This window comes from Acomys minous, assembly GCF_964271855.1.
Source record: "Acomys minous genome assembly, chromosome: 11".
Lineage (NCBI taxonomy): Eukaryota > Metazoa > Chordata > Mammalia > Rodentia > Muridae > Acomys > Acomys minous.
Window position 1 is genome coordinate 83,133,972 of NC_140492.1, and position 18,757 is coordinate 83,152,728.

The 18,757-nt window shown below is 42.8% G+C and overlaps 1 protein-coding gene across 1 annotated transcript in view; it reads right to left on the reverse strand.

The window, feature by feature from the left end:
* The window catches only part of ADGRV1 (adhesion G protein-coupled receptor V1), a 517,649-nt gene that overhangs the window by 3,576 nt on the left and 495,316 nt on the right, over positions 1-18,757 (reverse strand). The window contains exons 89-90 of the mRNA XM_084801946.1: positions 6,029-6,217; positions 3,157-3,334 (exon numbers count right to left, since the gene is read on the reverse strand). Coding sequence (XP_084658072.1) covers positions 3,157-3,334; positions 6,029-6,217 — 367 coding nt within the window. The remainder of the gene's footprint in view (positions 1-3,156; positions 3,335-6,028; positions 6,218-18,757) is intronic.

The window sequence follows — 18,757 nt, forward strand, 5'->3', positions numbered from 1 at the left end:
AGCAGCAAGCCTCTATTTGTCCTCTGCTCTTCCTCAGCGCCCTCTTGTGTTCTGACTTACCTTCTCCATGGGAGCTCTCACACCCCTGGACCACCCTCATCTCTTCCCAGCCTTTCTGAAACTGCTTATAATTTACTCTTTTTGGCAGTCTGCTATCCTTCCTCTGAGTGCCATCAGGCCTCCCCATCCAGGGGACGTGGTCAAATATGAAGCACCAGAGTACATGTGAAAGTCAGACCCCACTCTCCACTCAACTGTGGAGAATGTCCTGTCCATTGGCTAGATCTGGGTAAGGGTTTGAAGTTTACTGCCTGTATTGTCCTTGGCTGGTGCCATAGTTTGAGTGGGACCCCTGGGCCCAAATCTGCCTATCATAATGTTCTTCTTGTAGGTTTCTAGGATCCTCTGGATCCTTCAACTTGATACCCTATGAGCATATACAGGGGGAGGAAGTCCCCCTCAGTCACAGTCATAGGGGAGGGGAGTAAGGGGAAAATGGGAGGGAGGGAGGAATGGGAGGATACAAGGGAGCGGATAACCATTGAGATGTAATATGAATAAATTAATAAAAAAATAAAAAAATTAATTTATTCTTTATATTTTTATAGAAGTTATTTTGCCTCAAAAGAAAAAAAAACCTTCCACGAGCCACTATAGATGCTCCACAACTCATGCCTGCCAAATAGCATTTATATGTCATGCTAAATAGCAGCAGTGGTTCTGGACTCCTAAAGGAAATTGTAACTAAATATATTCCAGAAACGCAAGGTTAAATTTGATAGAGCAGCTCTCTTGACAGCTCTTTAGGATGGTCAAAATGAAATTCCAACTGTGAATCTCTAGTTTCCTCAGTACACCCAGGCAGGGGATTGCCCCCAGAGAAACGACTAACAAAAGCTCAAGGAGTGTGTTCCTGACATTCCTCTGCAGAACTGCTCTGAGTTCCTAACAGTGCAGGCTGCCCGTGCCTGTCAGGCTGTAGCAGGCTAGCAGGTCCACTGTTCTCTGTTCCTACTCTACCCTAACGCTGTTCTTCATAAACAAGCGTCATACTGTTAGGACTGAAAGTTTTGTTTGGGTTTCTTTCCTTCCTCCATTACTTTCCTGTTTAAACCATAAACAGGGTTGGTTACTCTGTGTAGCCCTGTCTGTCCTGAGTGCTGGGATTAAAGGCATGCATCACCACTGCCCAACCCCCATACAAAGTCGTTAGCTGAGAGGGCATTCATAATTTGAAAGTTCCCCTGCAGGCATATGAGTATCAGCATCAGTTGTATATGTAGGGTTGACTTTTTCTTCATTTCAGTGGGATTTGTCACTTCTCATAAGGGACTGAGGGCAGTGTGGCATTCTGGGTGTGAGCACAGGGAGGGACCAGGAGACGGTGATCGGCTTTTGGCCTCATCATTTCTTAATTATGAGATCCTGATCTGAAATACAAAATAAGATGTAGCCCATGGGGGTTTGGAGTTATTCTCAATATATAAGAGTTGTACTTTATGAGGACAAAAAATGTTTTAGCAAAGCAATATTCCTCTACAGAAAAATCAAGCTCTTTTATGTTGAAACATTTTAAAATAACCATTAAAAAACTCCCTTTTAAAAAATGTATTATCTTGATTTTTGAAATAGCAACAGTTCAAAACTTTTCTTAGAAAAAATGTTAAAAAAAAAAAAAGAAAAATGTTTAAAAACTGTTTACAGGATTTGGAAAAGCTCTAAACTGATAATGGTTATTTATTTAATGTTCACAATAGATTTATGATAAATCAAGTGTCTACCTTGTACTACCGTAATGATAATCTTGACTGCCAATCTGAGCAGACTGAGAGGTAACCTGGTGAAGCACACCGCTCAGGATTTTGTGAGGTCATTTTCTTTCTTTCTTTCTAAGATTTTATTTATTTATTATGTATATAACATTCTGTCTACATGTATGCCTGCACACCAGAAGAGGGCGTCAGATCACATTATAGATCGTTGTGAGCCACTATGTGGTTGCTGGGAATTGAACTCAGGACCTCTGGAAGAGCTCTTAGCCTCTGAGCCATCTCTCCAGCCCTTGTGAGGTCATTCTCAAAGACCATTAGCTCACAGGGACCCACTCTGACTTAGTGCTGTAATTCACTGGTTCTTTCAAAAACTGACCAGGCACTGGGAGGTGGTAAAACTGTGGATGATGGCACCAGACTGGAGGAAGCAGGTTGCTGGTGGCACACCTCTGAAGAGGACACCTGGCCCCTGAGCCCTTCTTGCTATTCTTTTTATACTCTGGCCACCAGGAAGTGATCATCTTTCCTCCTGCCCTTCCCTGATGTTTCTGTCATGGGCCTTAAAGCAATGGGATCCGCTGACCACAGTCTGAAGCCTCTAAAATCATGAGGCAAAAGAAATTATCCCTCTCTTGTTTCACTCAGGTATTTGTTACAGTGGTGGAAAGATCATACCGCCATTAATATGAATATTTCCATACTAAAAAGAATGGTACTCATTAATGATTTCTCCAGGTGCATGTGAACATCAGTCAGATTTCTCACTTTCTCCATTTCCAGGTGATGTGCCACTCAGTAGAGGTCTTTAGGATCTTATTTCTCTCTGAATAGGAATTACTTACTAGGGTTATAGATTGAATGGAACTGAAAATTCTCTCTCTCTCTCTCTCTCTCTCTCTCTCACACACACACACACACACACACACACACACACACACACACAGCTCAATGAAATACTGCATACAATTTTCACACTTCAGAAATTTTAGACACATACAATGTTTGTTGCTTCTGAAAGTATCTGGAAAACATTCCTCATAAATGAAGTCTTTTTTTTTTTCTTCTTCAGATCAGAGGCAAACTCAGTCAGTGCATGTCCTTATACTGAACTGGATTTCCTAAGATCTTGGTGTTCTAGCCAGATTTTAGAACACAGATATTTACATTTAGTTAGAGTATGTTGTTTTCTTCCTTAAAATCAAATTGTAAATTATTTTTAGGCTGTGTTATATTTGACGCTAAGAACAAAATATCCTAGGGTTTGACTGGGATCAGAAATGGGTCATGAGAATTAGGATGTGCCAAATGTGACAGCACACTCATGGAAGGAGACAGAAAGTAGCCCTGCAGGACTCCCAGTGTCATTTGTGGCTTCCATACATACCAGTTTTTAATGCAAATATCAAGTCATCAAACTCCTGGGACTCCTCATCAGCTATCAGGGACCCCTGGCCATATCCCCCAGAAGAAGGGAACGAGGCACCATTCTGTGGGCTTGTCTTCAGATCAGGGCTTGCCTGGCTGGTCTGTTGGAAGGACACCCTCTCCCACTCAGATGGCACCTTTTTGGGTCAGGGTAAGAGCAGAAGGAAGTGTTAATCGATAACATGAACATATACATTCATTTTGAAGCCCAATTTTGCAACGTATTTCTACACTGTCTTTAAAGACTATAAATGGCCTATTGAATTGTTTGTATGAGTCTGCATGTTATATTTGTTCTTCATAAAATCATGCCTCTCCTAGAGTTCGTATAACCCGATTATTTAAAACAGTTTCTCAGAGTTGCATGTAGATTGCTATGGTACCATGTATAGGGACATAAACTATTTAATTTTTTTTGGTAAAAAGTATATTAAGTAAATTCAGTAGACCATTCCAAATTCTTAACCTAAAATATATTTTGCATAGAGTCAGTATACAAAAGACATACTGAATTAAAAGGAATTTATCGAACTCCTTCCTCAGTTCTGACTTAATGCTCAAAACCAGTTCTGTCCTGAGGAGATTAAATATATTCCTGTCTTTCTAGGTAACTGGCAAACCAGGTTAGTGGTAAACAGGCCCTTACTCCTTCTTTTCCTTGGCTTTCGCTGCTCTTGCTGGCGTTTTACGCTCCCACAATCTCTCACTGACAGCTGGACCAAGGCCAGCTTTGAGCCTCCGAGGAATGCAGACAGACTTTAAGCTATGCAGTTGTGCAACACCCCAGAGGGACACTCAAGCAATGGCTCCAGCCCAGAAACCGGATGGTCACAGCTGTTGCCTTCTGATGTGAGGTATGCTGAGAGATTGCAGGGACACTTCATACTGAGAAAAACAAACCGGGGGCCTTAGAGATAAGCTGGAGAGAAGGTGAAACCTCAGGAAGAGTGTCACTAAGCATCTGGGTGTCTAGAATGGCATTGTTCTACAGAATGTTCTTCAGTGACAGAAACATGAGTATCTGAGTTCTCCAACATTGCAGCTTCTGGGCACATATTTCTGAGGAACATTTACAGTGTTGTTGGGTGAATGACAAACTAGGTCTGTGAAGTTCATCACTTTAATTCAGCTACACATAGCTGAGAGATATTTCACAAGACAGGTCAGACTGAGAAAATGTAAAATTGGTAACCATTTACCAAGACAGATGAATCTTTAAAATATTACTGTTGGGTTTTTTTTTTTTTTGGTCACTCATTACAATAAAACAACTCAGTTTAAAGAACAACTGGAATCTAAAAACAGTAGTAAATTTCAATATATTTCAAAGTTCTAAAGACATATCTCACCTTTTTTCTTTTTTATACAATGGAGATGTCTTTATTTTTATTTTATGTGTATGAGTGTTTTGCCTGCATGCATGTATTGCATCATGTGCATGCCTGGTCCCTACACATGCCAGAAGAGAGCACTGGGTCCCTGGAGCTGAAGTTATAGATGACTGTGAGCTACCAGGCTGGGAGAATAACCTGGGTCTTCTGAAAGACCAGCAAGTGCTCTTAGTGGCTGAGCCATCTCTCTAGGTCCGGCGTTATTTCAATTTTAAAACATCCTTCTTAAACATTTTCCTCTTATAGCCAAGATGTTCTTTTTAGTCAAAATCTTTACTTTTCTCCTACCTAAAGGCCGTGACAACAACTTATCTACTTCACATTTACCAAATATGAGTCGATAATTCTTTATGTTAACATTTTCTCACTCAAATCCAAAGGCTATACAAAGTAGAGACATTATAACTATTTGCTTCAGTTTTAAACTAACAGGAATGAGAATTCATCCTACGTGGCAGAGAAGACAAAACGTATCATTGGGACGATAGATTGATTATCTATCTATCTATCATCTATCTATCTATCTATCTATCATCTATTTCTGTCATATATTTTGGTCTATCTGCCTATCACATCTCTATTAGGCAGTCTATTTATCTATTTATCTATCCATCTATCATCCTATTAATACTTCCTCTTCAAGAAAGTATTTCTTAACTTCACATCAATATATGTATATGTATATGTATATGTATATATATATTTTTTTTACGTAGAAACACAAATACTGTTATCCTTGTTTCCTTCATGCATAAGGAATAGCAGCCAAGCCCCGTCCCTGGCCTGTACCACTGCGAGGGCCGTGCGTCACTGCCTCTTCTGGGACAGATGTGCTCAGGTGTGCTTTTCAGTCTAAATAGCGGCTCTTCCAGCACATTGCCAAAAGGGCATATTAGTCAGACTCAGGAAATCAAACTTATAGGGACAGAATTATGTTGCCAGTAGTGGGAGGCAGATTTTATAGAGGAAATCCTGCCTGGATTTTCCAGGAGTGCCACAAAAGCGCCCTTTTTTGGGCCTTTGTTTTGGAACGTTGGGTGGCATTTAAGTTGAAAGGAGCTGCCGCTCGTTTTCTTCTCTCTGTTGAGACTGAAGAAGCATCGGGAGGACAGGAAATAAAGGCAGCCGTGAGTGTGAACTTTGGAAGATTAGTATTTTCAACGACCCGTCTTAGACATATTCCATCTTTATTGCACCAAACTAGGAATTCTGAAAGCTTTTGAAGGAAATGACATATCGTTTTCTGATTTCTCAGTATAAGTGGCTTGGTCCATGTTGTTCACAGGACAGAAAAAGAAAAAAAAAAAACAACAACCCACAATTAAGATACCTTAAATAATACTGCAGAGGGAAAAGGACTCCGAGGACCTGCTGTGTTATACTCTAATGCAAGGGAGGGCTGGTCAGTGAGAGGAAAAGCAGAGGCGGGAGGGGACACACCTCTTCCATGGCGTTGATGAGGCTCTGGGTAGACTTGTTCATCTCTGCAGCTGGAGGCATCCCGCTCCCAGGAGTGAAAAAGGCTGTGCTGGGTCCTGGGTGACCGTTCGCTTCCACAGTATAGCTGGCCTTCATAGGGCAACACGTTTGGTTGTGTAAAATGAAATAAACCACAAAAACATAGAGTCCCTATAAAAAGGAAAAAAAAAACCATTAGTATGTCAAAGGCAGTCTGGCCAGAGTGCCTGAAGCATAAACACAGCGCTGATTCTACCTGACCATCTTCAGGAGGCTCCAGCCTTACCCCAACTGAGGAGCGGGGAAACAGAGTGCGCCAGCAGTCAGCTAAGAGGTCACTGCAAATTCCAAGTCACAAAATGCTCATCGATGCTGCTTGGGAAGAGTGGGCTCTCACGAATCATTTATTTTTCTTACTATAAAAGTAGCTCTGAATGTACCTTACTAACACACGAGAACATATTATAGGAATTCATTGATGGGCTGTATACATCTTGCTCTAGAAAGCAAACATCTTGTCCGCTGAAAAGCGACCGGTTTTGTTCATCTATCTGCGTGCATGTTTAGGCAGCGGAGGCAGTCCACTCCTTCCATGTGTGTCTGGAAAGATGCCTTCACTGCCACTTGGCGCCCTGTGTCTGTCTCACCTCCTTATCTTATTGGAGCCAAATCAGTGCACAGGGACTCCGGATTGCCTAACGTGTAACAGTCAGTGCGTCTTCACAAACGTTACACAACAGAGCTATCTCGTGCATTCTTCAAAGGCTGCTAGCCCTTCAGATTCCTCAAGAACATACTCAAAGTCCTGGTAATCACTCTGCTTCCGTCACAAGGAGCGACTCCGCCTTTCGTTTGTGCGCTTTAAACTCCTTTTCCCTCATGCTCTGTGCACGTGCTCTCCTGTGTGACCGCTCCTCAAAGCCTGCGGATTCTAACTGCTGCATTTAGACAACGTAATACCTTAAAATTGTGCCTTTTGTGTTTCTTGGGTGTTTAAAACCTAAATGCAAATAATCTCTGTTATTAATTTTTCCCCTTTTGTCTTTTTTAAAATTTCAATAATTTATTCAGAATTACATCCTGGTTGTGATATCCTCACTTGTATCTTCCTGCTCCCCACCTCCCTCTTTCACCCTACTCCCTTCCCCTAGACCTGCCACAGAAAGGGACCTCCTCCCCCACCTCACAGCCTATCAGGTCTCATCCTGGTAGCCTGCTTATCCTTTCTCTGAGTGTCACCAGGCCTCCCCAGCAAGGGGAAGTGGTCAGACAGGGGACACCAGAGTTCATGTCAGAGTCAGTCCCCACTCTCCACACAACTGTGGAGAATGAACTGTCCCTTGGTTAGATCTGAGTAGGGGGTCTAGGTTTACTGCATTCATTGTCCTTAGTTGGTACAGTAGTTTGTGCAGGCACCCTTGGGTCCAGCCCTGCCAGCCCTGATGGTCTTGTAGGTTTCCAAGATTAATCCACAAAGATGAAAATAAAGATACCCAGCTAATTAAAGAATAGAACTACCATCAGTATTTCTCCGGAAAAGTAAATAAGTGTCAGCATTTTGTGAAATTTGTGCTCGCCGTGGCTCCTAATCTTTCTAGAGTATTTAAGCAATATAAACTGTACAAGCCCAAAACTGTCTACATACAGGTATAAACAACAAGCTGCTCCTTAGGGACCACTATGGTGCAGCACTCACAAGCAAGTTTTACCTGCGTGAACTGAGAGGACAGTGTGCATGGCAGCACTGGACCTCTTGCTGTCTTGAGAGCACTGTTTGAGTCAAGCCTGCTCTCTTTCTGCTGGGATGATACATTCTCACTTGGCCTCCATAATTAAGAGCACGTTTACAAAGCAGTGGTGTGCATTTGCATAATAAACATTTAAAAAGTGAGTAATTGCTGTAATGACCATATAAGAGCAACCAGAAACCCACATTTCCTCTTGAATTGGACTTGTTGGTTCTTTTGAAGAGAACATTACTATTCCAAATTCTGTAGGCTTGGTAAAGTGGTTTCAAGATACTGTACACATTAGTAGAAAGGAAATCTTCCTGAAAACACTCATGTTCATCCAACATTTTTTTTCTCAAACAACTAACTTTTCACATGACTGTGACCTAATTACATTGGCCGCAGCAATAGACAAAACAGGAAAAAAAATTAAAGTGTCAGCCTTAAAAATTGTACAAACGTTACTGATTTATTTCGGGGTCACTGTAAGTGTTGCGATGTGACAGGTTAAAAGCTGGATAAGGAAACAAACCTCGTGCTTTAAAACTCATCTCTAAGGACCATCTGTTAAAGCTGTGCAGTTTCTCTCCTGTTTGTTTTTATATTCAGCCTTTCTCGTGAGCCAGGAAACTCTCTGCCTGCAGAACAGGACTGCATTCAAAAACTGCATTTTTTTTCCTTCTTAAAAGCATAGAAGTATATAGTAAATATTTTGAGACTTTTAGATGTGCCCTAGGAAACACAAGGGTGGTTAAAATAAAAAGGAAGGAATGTTTAAATGCAGATTATGTTTAAATGACTCTGGCTTGGTCTGGGCCAAGCTGTGCAAATACAGAAGAGGGGCCTCCATTATCCAAAGTACTCAGCTGTGGAGGTTTGTGACCTCAGAGTGAAAACATGGTCCACTTCCAAGCACTACACGATGCGTGCGAGTGCCCTGCTACAGGGCTGTGTGGAGCAATTTCAGCATAGCGCCTAGACTCTCGGCTTGCAGAGTGTTGCCTGTTGACTGTGTACACTGCCGGGCACTGAGATTCAAGGACAAGACATGCCGGCTTCCAGCTCTCAAACTGGGCACCCTGACAAGCATCGAGTTCGCCAGCATCAGCTATTTGTACTTCCTGTCAGTTACAGGTGGCAGGTTTACAGGGAAGCTGGTTCTGTGACTTGTTGTCTTGATTACTTTGATGGTCCTCATAATTATGAAAATGCTTTTAAAAGTCTAATTTATAACTGGATTGGCTGTAAAATTAAGATCCATTCTATTTGTTTCGATATAAACCTTATTAGGTAATATTCAGTGAGCCACAAACGAAATCATGTAGTCTAAAGGACTCTACGTGCTCATAACTCCAGTTTGAAAGATTCGTTTATTCATACGTGCCTACATGAATTTCTTTCTTTTTTCCTTTCTTATTTATTTATTTTGTTTTGTTTTTTTGTAGACAGGGTTTCTCTATGTTATCTTGGCTGTCCTGCACTCGCTTTGTAGACCAGGCTGGCCTCAAACTCACAGCGATCCGCCTGCCTCTGCTTCCCGAGTGCTGGGATTAAAGATGTGCGCCACCACGCCCGGCTACATGAATTTCTTTGCATCGCATGCATTCAGGAACCCACAAAGGCTAAAAGAGGGTGTTGTATCTCTTGGAACTAGAGTCTCGGGGTTTTTGAGTTGCCATGTGGGTGGTAGGGAGCAAACCCACATTCTCCTCAAAAGCAGGGCGTGCTTTTAACCACCGGGACAGCTTCCCACATAAAAGAGTAAAACAAGCAGGAGAGTTTCAGCTGTTCCCGCCATGATTTCTGCTAGTCCCTTGCTTCCAGTTCACAAGTTTAACAAGAAGTGGCAAGAAAGAACTGGCTAGAACAGGAAGGCGGAGTGTGGTTGGGCTGGGTTGGACACTCATCCGAAACCTTTCTCCAGTTTCTTCAAGGCTTAAAGGCTCCTGGCCAAGGGACATTTGGGGTTTCCACGTGAAGCTGTGCCACTCCCCTGCCTTCAGAGATGGGGCTGGGCGAGGTGGCACCCACCGTCAGAATTAAGCCTTCTTAAGCGCATACATTTGGGAATTTAAAGAAATCTGTTCAAGTGTGAGTTCTTAGAATGTAAGAGGAAATGCTCAGCTCTCTTACTTACGTGTTGTTTGTTTGTTTATAATCTAGTCTCTGGCTCGGAGGAGGAGCTCAAATGGGCTGTGTACGGAGGCTGGCGGCTTCCAGGGAGAAGGAGCACACAGTCGGTCGGGTCCTGCGCTCCCCTGGTGGGCGTCTCTTGGGAGCTGCGGCTTTGTGCTAAGCATCCTGTCTCCTGCTCTTCTGCTGGGGCTAAACTTGTAGCTCCTTACTGTTTCTTTCGGTGGCTACTTTTCCCTAAAGGTTTTTTTTGCTTTCCTTTTCCCCTGCGCGGATCCAGGAAGCCACTGTGATTCCTTCTTTTGGGTTTGGCGCTGTATTTTGGCTTTTTTTTTTTTTTTTTTTTTTTTTTTTGGTTTTTTCGAGACAAGGTCTCTCTGTGTAGCCTTGGCTGTCCTGGACTAACTTTGTAGACCAGGATGGCCTCGAACTTACGCTGTATTTTGAATCACCAGTCCCTTGGGCGCAAAAAAGATAGGCCAGTGACAAAACTGGAGGGACAAATACAAGGTTTCGGCATCTACTTTTTTTTTTCTTTTTTTTAGGAATGAGGGAAGAGGGAACCTCATCTTTAATTGCTTCATTTTAAAGTTCTTTTTACATTTAGAGTTGATTATCTTACTGTTTACACTTTAAATAAGATCTCTAGTTATCCCAGCACTCGGGAAGCAGAGGCAGGCAGATCTCTGTGAGTTCCAGGCCACCCTGGTCTACAAAGCAAGTCCAAGACAGCCAAGGCTACACAGAGAAGCCCTGTCTCGAAAAACGAAACAACAATAACAACAACAACAACACCCTGTAGTTTAATCTGTACATCACATAGAGAACAGAAACATATGAGGTCATTCTGAGGCCTGCTGACTGGTCAGTGTAACAGCTACTTAGACATTTGGAGGACAATTATTACTCAAACACTTCTTACGATGTCACCTTCTGCCGTAACGCCCTCTAGTTAAGGGACTTTCAGTGCAGTGAAGAGGCCAGTTGGCTTCAGGCATGTCTATGGCTCTAGTCAATGGCAGGCCTACACTTCTGAGATCTAGAAAAGTCTCTGCCTTAAACTAAACAATTGCTAGGCCAACAGCCTGTAAGTCCCGAGGAGACCGATTCTTCCTTTATCCCAACAGGATTTCTGTCTCTAATTTCAGAGTATGTTTCTCTGTGCGTCACAGATGGAGGAACATTTGGTCAGCATCCTCACTGTGATAAAGAGTCGTGAGTCCAAACGTAACTACTAGGCCAGGGTTCAGTAAACTCTTCTGCAGGTGAGACATGTCCATGATGCAGCCTTCCTCTCAAGTGCTCCTTTACCGTAACTTCCTGCCTGAGCCGCTCCCCATTTTCATCATGGTGTTGTCAGGTTCCAAAGCTTGGAGCCCAAATCGTCACGAGGCTCCTTGCCAGGAGCCACAAGAGAGACAGAGAAACTATATTGCATGTTCTTAGAGTCACAAGAACACACACGGTCGATGCTACAAAGCCCGGGAACAGTTTCCAGAATGCAAATTAAACTGGGTGGTGGGACAGAGGGGCGGGTGGGTACCTAGTGCTGAGCTGGAACTCAGGTGCAGTCAGGAGTTGGAATCTGGGAAGGAAAGTGAAAGTGTTTTTGTGTGTGTGTGTGTGTGTGTGTGTGTGTGTGTGTGTGTGTGTGTGTGTTTGTAAGGAAAGGACTGCAGCGAGCTTTGAGAGGGACATTTCATTTTCTCCAGGGACCTGCCCCTTGACAGGCCCTCCAATCCCAAGTGGTCATCCCTAAACACATATACATAGAAGCAGCGAGCGCTAAAGGGCTCAGCAGGTAGGTCCTTTCTTTCTTTCTTTCTCTTTCTTTCTTTATTTCTTTCTTTCTTTCTGTCTGTCTTTCTGTCTGTCTTCTTTATTTTATTATATATACAACATTCTGCCTGAGTGTATGCCTGCCCACCAGAAGAGGGCATCAGATCCCAGTATAGATGGTTGTGAGCCACCATGTGGTTGCTGGGAATTGAACTCAGGACCTCTGGAAGAGCGGACAGTGCTCTTAACCTCTGAGCCATCTCTCCAGCCTGGCAGGTTGTATTTCCAATAGTGAATTTTAGTGAGACTGCGAAGGACACTGGGAGGAGTTGGAGAGGGGAGAAGGAGAGGGAGAAGTGATGAAAATGTAGCGCGTGGGCATAACAATTTCAATCTGTTACCCCCTCGAGGCCTGGGTTCTTAACTAAAGAGAGACAGAAAAGGAGTGGAACCCGAGGGGAGGGCAGGAAGACGGGGGGGATTGGGAGGAGTAGAAGGAGGGAAATCTGTAATCCGGATATAGTGTATGAAAAAAAGAATCTAATAAATGAAAAAAATTTACAAATTATGAAAATTCTAAGTTGTACCTGTGGCCATTCAAATTTTTGATATATGCACTATTAATTAACTATTATGATGATGATGATGAGGAGGAGGAGGAGGAGGAGGAAGAGGAGGAGGAGGAGGTTTTCTTTTGGAACAGGGTTTCTCTGTGTAGTTGTGAACTCACTCTGTAGACCAGGCTGGCCTTGAACTCGGAGATCCACCTGCCTCTGCCTCCTGAGTGCTGGGATTAAAGACATGCACCACCATTGCCTGGTTTATTAACATTTACTAATCTATAAATTACTGGATTTCATTGTGACATTTCCACAATTTCCTATGCTTGGTTTGCTCTTGTCCCCTTTCCTTTTACTTTCTCTTGCCTGCTCCAGCCACGCCCCACTCTCTTCTTCCTAATCTTGGATAACTCCTATACACTATTTTAAGCAATTAAAAAAAATTTTTTAACGTATCTTGTGCGTATGCTGTGCGTTTTGTCTGCAAGTATACCTGTGTACCGTCAGCAGGCAGAGGAGAATGTTCGAGGCCCTGAGACTGGAGTTACAGATGGTTGGGTTCCACCATGTAGGATTGAACCCGGGTCTTCTGGAAGAGCAGATAATGTTCTTACTTGCTACGTCACCTTTTTAGCATGCTTATAAATAGGGTTGCGGGGGCTGGAGAGATGGCTCAGTGGTTAAGAGCACTGCCTGCTGCTCTTCGAAAGGACCCGGGTTCAATTCCCAGCACCCACATGGAAACTCACAACTGTCTGTAACTCCAAGATCCTCACACCAATGCACATAAATTAAAATTAAATAAAAAATATTTTAAAAATAAAATAAATAGAGTTGGGGTTTTTTTCTTCTTCTTCCTGAGACAGTATGGTGGTTTGAATGACAACGGCCCCGAAGGCTCATATATTTTAATGTCTGGCTCCCTCATTGATAAACTGTTTAGGAAGGATTAGGAGGTGTGGCTTTGTTGAAGGAGGCATGTCACTTCTGGTAAGCTTTTAGGGTTCAAAGGCCCATGCCTGGCCCAGACTCTCTCTTGCTCTGCCTCCCACCTGCCCATCAGGATGTGAGCTCTCGGATACTGCTCCAGCACCATGCCTAGCTGCTTGTCACTGCACCTCCCCATGGTGACTGCAGACTAATCCTCTAAAACTGTAAACTAGCCTCCAATGAAATGCTTTCTTTGATAAGCTGCCTTGGTAATGAAGACAGATAGGGTCTTACGAAGAAGTCTAGGCTGGTCTGGACATTGCTATGTATAGCCCAGGCTCGTCTTAATCTTGTATTCTTCCCTCAATCTTGTATTTTTCCTGTTTCAGCCTCCAAAGTGCTGGGATTACAGTCATGAACTCAGGCTAAATCTTTTAAACAGAGTTTTCATCATCATCATCCTTCAAGTTGCCATTTTGAAAACACGGCCTTAAAAGTGAGTGTGAGGACTGCTACTTAAATCATTCTGTGGAGTAAACTTACTAGACAGCGGTGGGTGACCTGAGAAGAATGTCACTAAGCAGATGAGTCAGGAAAGTAAAATGACTTGGTGCCAGTGGAGATGAGAGAGGAAATCAGCTGGCTGTGGGAGCAAACTAAATTTCTCACATGTTTGAAATGAAAATATGTTACATATTTTAAGTGCCAGACTGGAGGAGAGGTGGCAAGCAAGGTCAGAGGCCTAAGTGTGGACGACAGCTGTGTGGTAGGGATACCCAAAGCCGTGTGGGTACATGGAGGAGTGCATGAAGATTTTTGTTTTGGTTTGTTTCGGTTTTGGAAAATATTCTACAGAGGAAAAGAGCTGAGCGCTCAGGATTAAAAGCTAGAGGACATGACGGGCGGTGGAAATAAAGAAGGACAGGCTGACTGGCATAGTACGTCAGAACAGCTCAATGACGGAAGCAAAAAGGAGGGTCTGCTCTCCAGGAGTGATGCACTTTGTGTTGTCAAAAACAGAGGAGGAGAAAGTGAACGGGGCGACGCTTGCAGGTACAACCAATACCGTCGGGCAGAACACAGTGAGCACAGTGAGGCTGCTGATGGGCAGCTAAGATATGCAATATGCTACAGAGCTGATACAACGGTATCCTTAGCTCAGGAGGGTAGCCGGACCCACCATCTTAGATCCCTCAGTGTAATACCTAAGTGAGCACTTACTAGCGGGAGGGTTTCACTCCTGTCGACACTACCAACTTCTGTCATTCTTTTTCTTATCCAAAGTGAAAGACAGTATAGACCAGAGTTCAAGCCCTTGAAACAGCCAATGGAGCCAGGTGCTCCATCTGAAAGGAGATACTGAGAGCATGTTGTGTATCTGCACTGCAAGCGCACTGTGGGTGTGTCTTTCCAGAAACTTTACCCCCTCTCTGATAGAAATGTTCAGTATCAGCATCCCTGATTGATTCCTGTAACATAAGCTGTTGAAGGCTGTAAATCCGCTAAAGACACATATGTCCTGGGCTTCTAAATCCATTACGTTATTTTGCAGAGGCACAGAATCATATAAATAAGCTTTAAAGAGGTTTGGAGAAATTACTCAGTGGTTAAGAGCACTAGCTTCTCTTCAGAGGACACAGGTTCAATTCCCAGCACCCTCTGGTAGTTCACAACTGTCTATAACTCCAGACCTAGGGGATCTGACACCCTCACACAGCCAAAACACTAATGCACGTGAAATAAAAATAAATAATTTTTTAAAAGAAGCTGTAAAGAAATGGTTGATTTCACGATAGTGTGGTTAATTAAATGTCAAAGATGACTTAAGGCTTTGATTTTTAAACATTTCCATATGAATCAGTTGGAACATCTCAAGCTCCTAAACACAACATGAACGCCATAGGAGGTATAAGTTAAAGCCTGAGATAAAAAACCTGCCAGTCCAATTGGCAAGTTCCAAAAAGTTTCACCAGCAGATAAAATTTCCTAAACTATGTCCTTGGAGATAACACACTTACAGACTTGAGATACCATACAAAATAGAAAGAAACAATAATTTCTAATTAATGATATTATGGAGCTATTATTTGTTAAAAATCTTAAAAGTTGACATCTGACGATAAGGAAATTGTTTAGTAAGGACAAATGACTTGATATCTTTTTTGTCCAATTTTCTTATCAGTGAAGCAGGGATTTTGTAGCTGCCTCATGGAGAAATCACCAGCAAAACTTGAAGAATCCATAGATATTTTCATTAGAAATATAACAATTTAAGGTAAACTAAGTTCATGCCTATTGACAAAAGGTAAAGAGGAGGAAAACACCAAGACCAAAACAATTTTTATAGTAAATCTTAACACCCAGAAGCAAGCACTCAATATAGGAAATAAAATTCCACAAAACTATAATTTCTGTGGATTTTTCCAAAACCTGCTAATTACGTGAAGTTCCTGTGTAAGTATTAAAAAAACAAACAAACAAAAACAGGCAGAAGGTTATAGCTGAACAATTACTAGGGTGACCTTGGATTCTCCTTTGCGTATGACCATCCTGGCTTGCCTCTCATTCCTGAGTGAGCATGCCAAGCCAGCTTCTTTCTTGACACCATCGCCCAACCCCCTTCACTGTTAAGGACAATGAGCTTCATTGCAAACTAGCAATTGCTTACCATGGGCCAAGTGTTATCCATACTATGCTAGATCAAGCAATACAGCTGTCACTTGCCCCCACACCCGACACAAACACACTTCAAACAAAATCCACCTTTTAGCAGCTTCCTTTACATAAAGATAATTTTCAATTTGAATTCTCTACTACTCTTGATCCAGTCACTGAGTTAACACGCAGTAGTTGACTTTCCATCTGTAGACATTGGCAAGCAGTGAATAGAACAGAAATTGCCTTGACAGGTGTGCTCTGTGGAGTCAGTTCTCTCCTTCCAACTTTACGTGGATTCCGGGCATCAAGCTCATGTGACCAGGGTTATACTCATGGAGCTGACAAATTATTTTGATAGTCATGAAGGTCAAGATTCTTCCAGAGGGCTGGAGCTGTACAAGTACAGAGCACTTCCCTAGCATGTGTGAGGTCTTGTGTTCAACCCTCAGCACCACCAGCCAAGTCAACTATATAAATGAAAAAGAACCTGCCAGAGTTCATTCTTCACCTAGGCACCTGGTTTCTTCATGTTCTATTCCATTGTTTTATTAGAAATAAAACCTATCTCCCTTTCCCCAAAGTGGAGAACAAAGCTCTGTGACAAAATAGTTTCATCTTAATAGAAAAAAACAATGGGTTTTGTATTGTTTTCATGCTTAAACACACAGTTGCTAAGTCATGCTTAATCACACAGAGTTTGGGTTGCATCTGTCTCATGATCACCGGCCCCCTCCATGGCAGGGTGCAGCTGAGTTTAGGAGAGTGGAGGAACCATGCCTCAAAACTCTTAAGTCTCACCTGCAGGCAACCGCACCAAGGACTCAGGTGTCCACTTCCCTCAGACGGAAGGAAGATAGGAGGGTCAGGGTGGGCTATGGAGCTGATCACAGCTAAGAAAGGACCATTCCAGAGGAGTGTAAGATCACAGGGTTATAAAACTCATGCAGTTTCTCCTCTGAGGGTTACTGGGGAGAGGGTCAAACCCATTTATGTACTTTCTGTAGACTACTGGTCCATTTACACACACACACACACACACACACACACACACAAACACACACACACAGCTCTGTAAATTAACATACCACAAATACTTAAATAGTGAATCATCCTTTTGGAGCCTAGTCAAAATAAAGTTGTTTTGGAGCTCGCTAACAGAGAAATCAAATTTTGATTTGTGATGTTTCCAAAGAAAATCAGCATCTGGAATGAATTTTTGAGAAACCAACAACCAACCAACCAACCAACCAACCCTCTGTCCTTTCCTGGTTAATAAAACAGGGGTGGAGGGTACAGTAAGGGCAAGCCATCCTGGAACTCCAGACAGCGAAGAAGTCTATGTTCTTACTGAATGCCTTTCAATCAGCCTGGCCACAGCCTGCACAACAGGCAGTAACATTGCAGACAGGATGCTGAAGAGGATCTTCATTGGTTCTTACTCTTCTTGCTGCATCCCTCACAATCATGATAGGAAATATAAATTATCTAGACTTCTTAGACATACTTAAGAGGGGAGCCAAGAGTTAGGTATAAAGTAATATAATTTCTGGTTTTGAAAATTAGCATTACACTGGGAGCTGGTGGCACACACTTGTAATCCTAGCACTTGGGAGCCAGAGGTAGACAGTTAGAGGCCAGCCTGGTCTACAGCGTGAGTCCAGGACAGCCAGGGATACATGGAGAACCCATCTCAAAAAACAACAGCAAAAACAAATAAACAAAAAGAAAATAAAACTAGCATTATGCTGCATAGGGAAGAGAGTAGTATTTTGCATGTTGTACGGTAAGTCTGCAGAATCTGTTTTATTTGCAGTAACTACCCTCTGATTGATATCTCTCCTTACTTTTCTTGACCAACCCCTGGTAACATCACTGCACTCTCCACACGATCAACTTTTTAAGAGTCTATATTGGTGAGATCATGTCACTTATTTTCTGTGTCTGCCTTATTTAATGTAATGTCCTCTAGCTCTTCCAATGTTGCTGCATATGACAAGGCTTCATTCTTTTTTACGGTTAAATAATATGCCATTATGTTCACATGGCACATTCTCCTTTTTAAATGTTTTATCAACATGTATTGATTATATATTGTAGTGGATTACATTATCACATTTTTTTTCTTTTTGTCCTTTTTGAGACAGGGTTTCCTCTGTGTAGCCTTGGCTGACCTGGACTCCCTTTGTACACCAGGCTGGCCTCGAACTCACAGAGATTGGCTTGCCTCTGCCTCCCAAGCGCTGGGATTATAGGCGTGCACCACCGCGCCCAGCTCCTTCTCACATTTTCATAAATGTAAACAATGCATTTAGATCACATTCACTCCCCATTACCCTCTAATCTCACCATTATTATCCAATGACCCCCCTCTTTTCCTTCCTAACACCCCCCTATGATGCAAAGTCTTTTGGTGTGTATTATCCACTGAGCTTCATTAGACTTGCTCACAGGAACGTGAGTGCAGGTTTATTCACAGGACTGTGGGGGACCCCGCCAGTAGCTACACCACTGGAAAAAAATCTCTCTCCCCTTACTACCAACCACTCACTGTGTACAAATCCTGGGGGCGTGGGTAGCCCCTTCCTTGACACACCGTTGGTTTGCCCAGTGTTTGCCGTGTCCCTTCTACCTGTTCATCAATCAATATATATGTGGTGTTGTTTCCCTTCCTAGGCTATTGTGAATTGTGCTGAAATGGACATGGGAATGCAGACCTCTCTTCTGTGTTTTCAGTTCCCTTTATTTGCTTATGTGCACTTTGGGGCCACGTGGTAGTTTTGAGCGTGCACTGCACTCCACAACGGCTCTATTAGTTTACACTCACACCAACACTCTGCAAAGGGCTCCTTTTCACCACATCCTCATGAGCACTTACTCTCTGTACTACTGACAGCAGCCTCCTTGCAGGAGTGAGGCTTTCA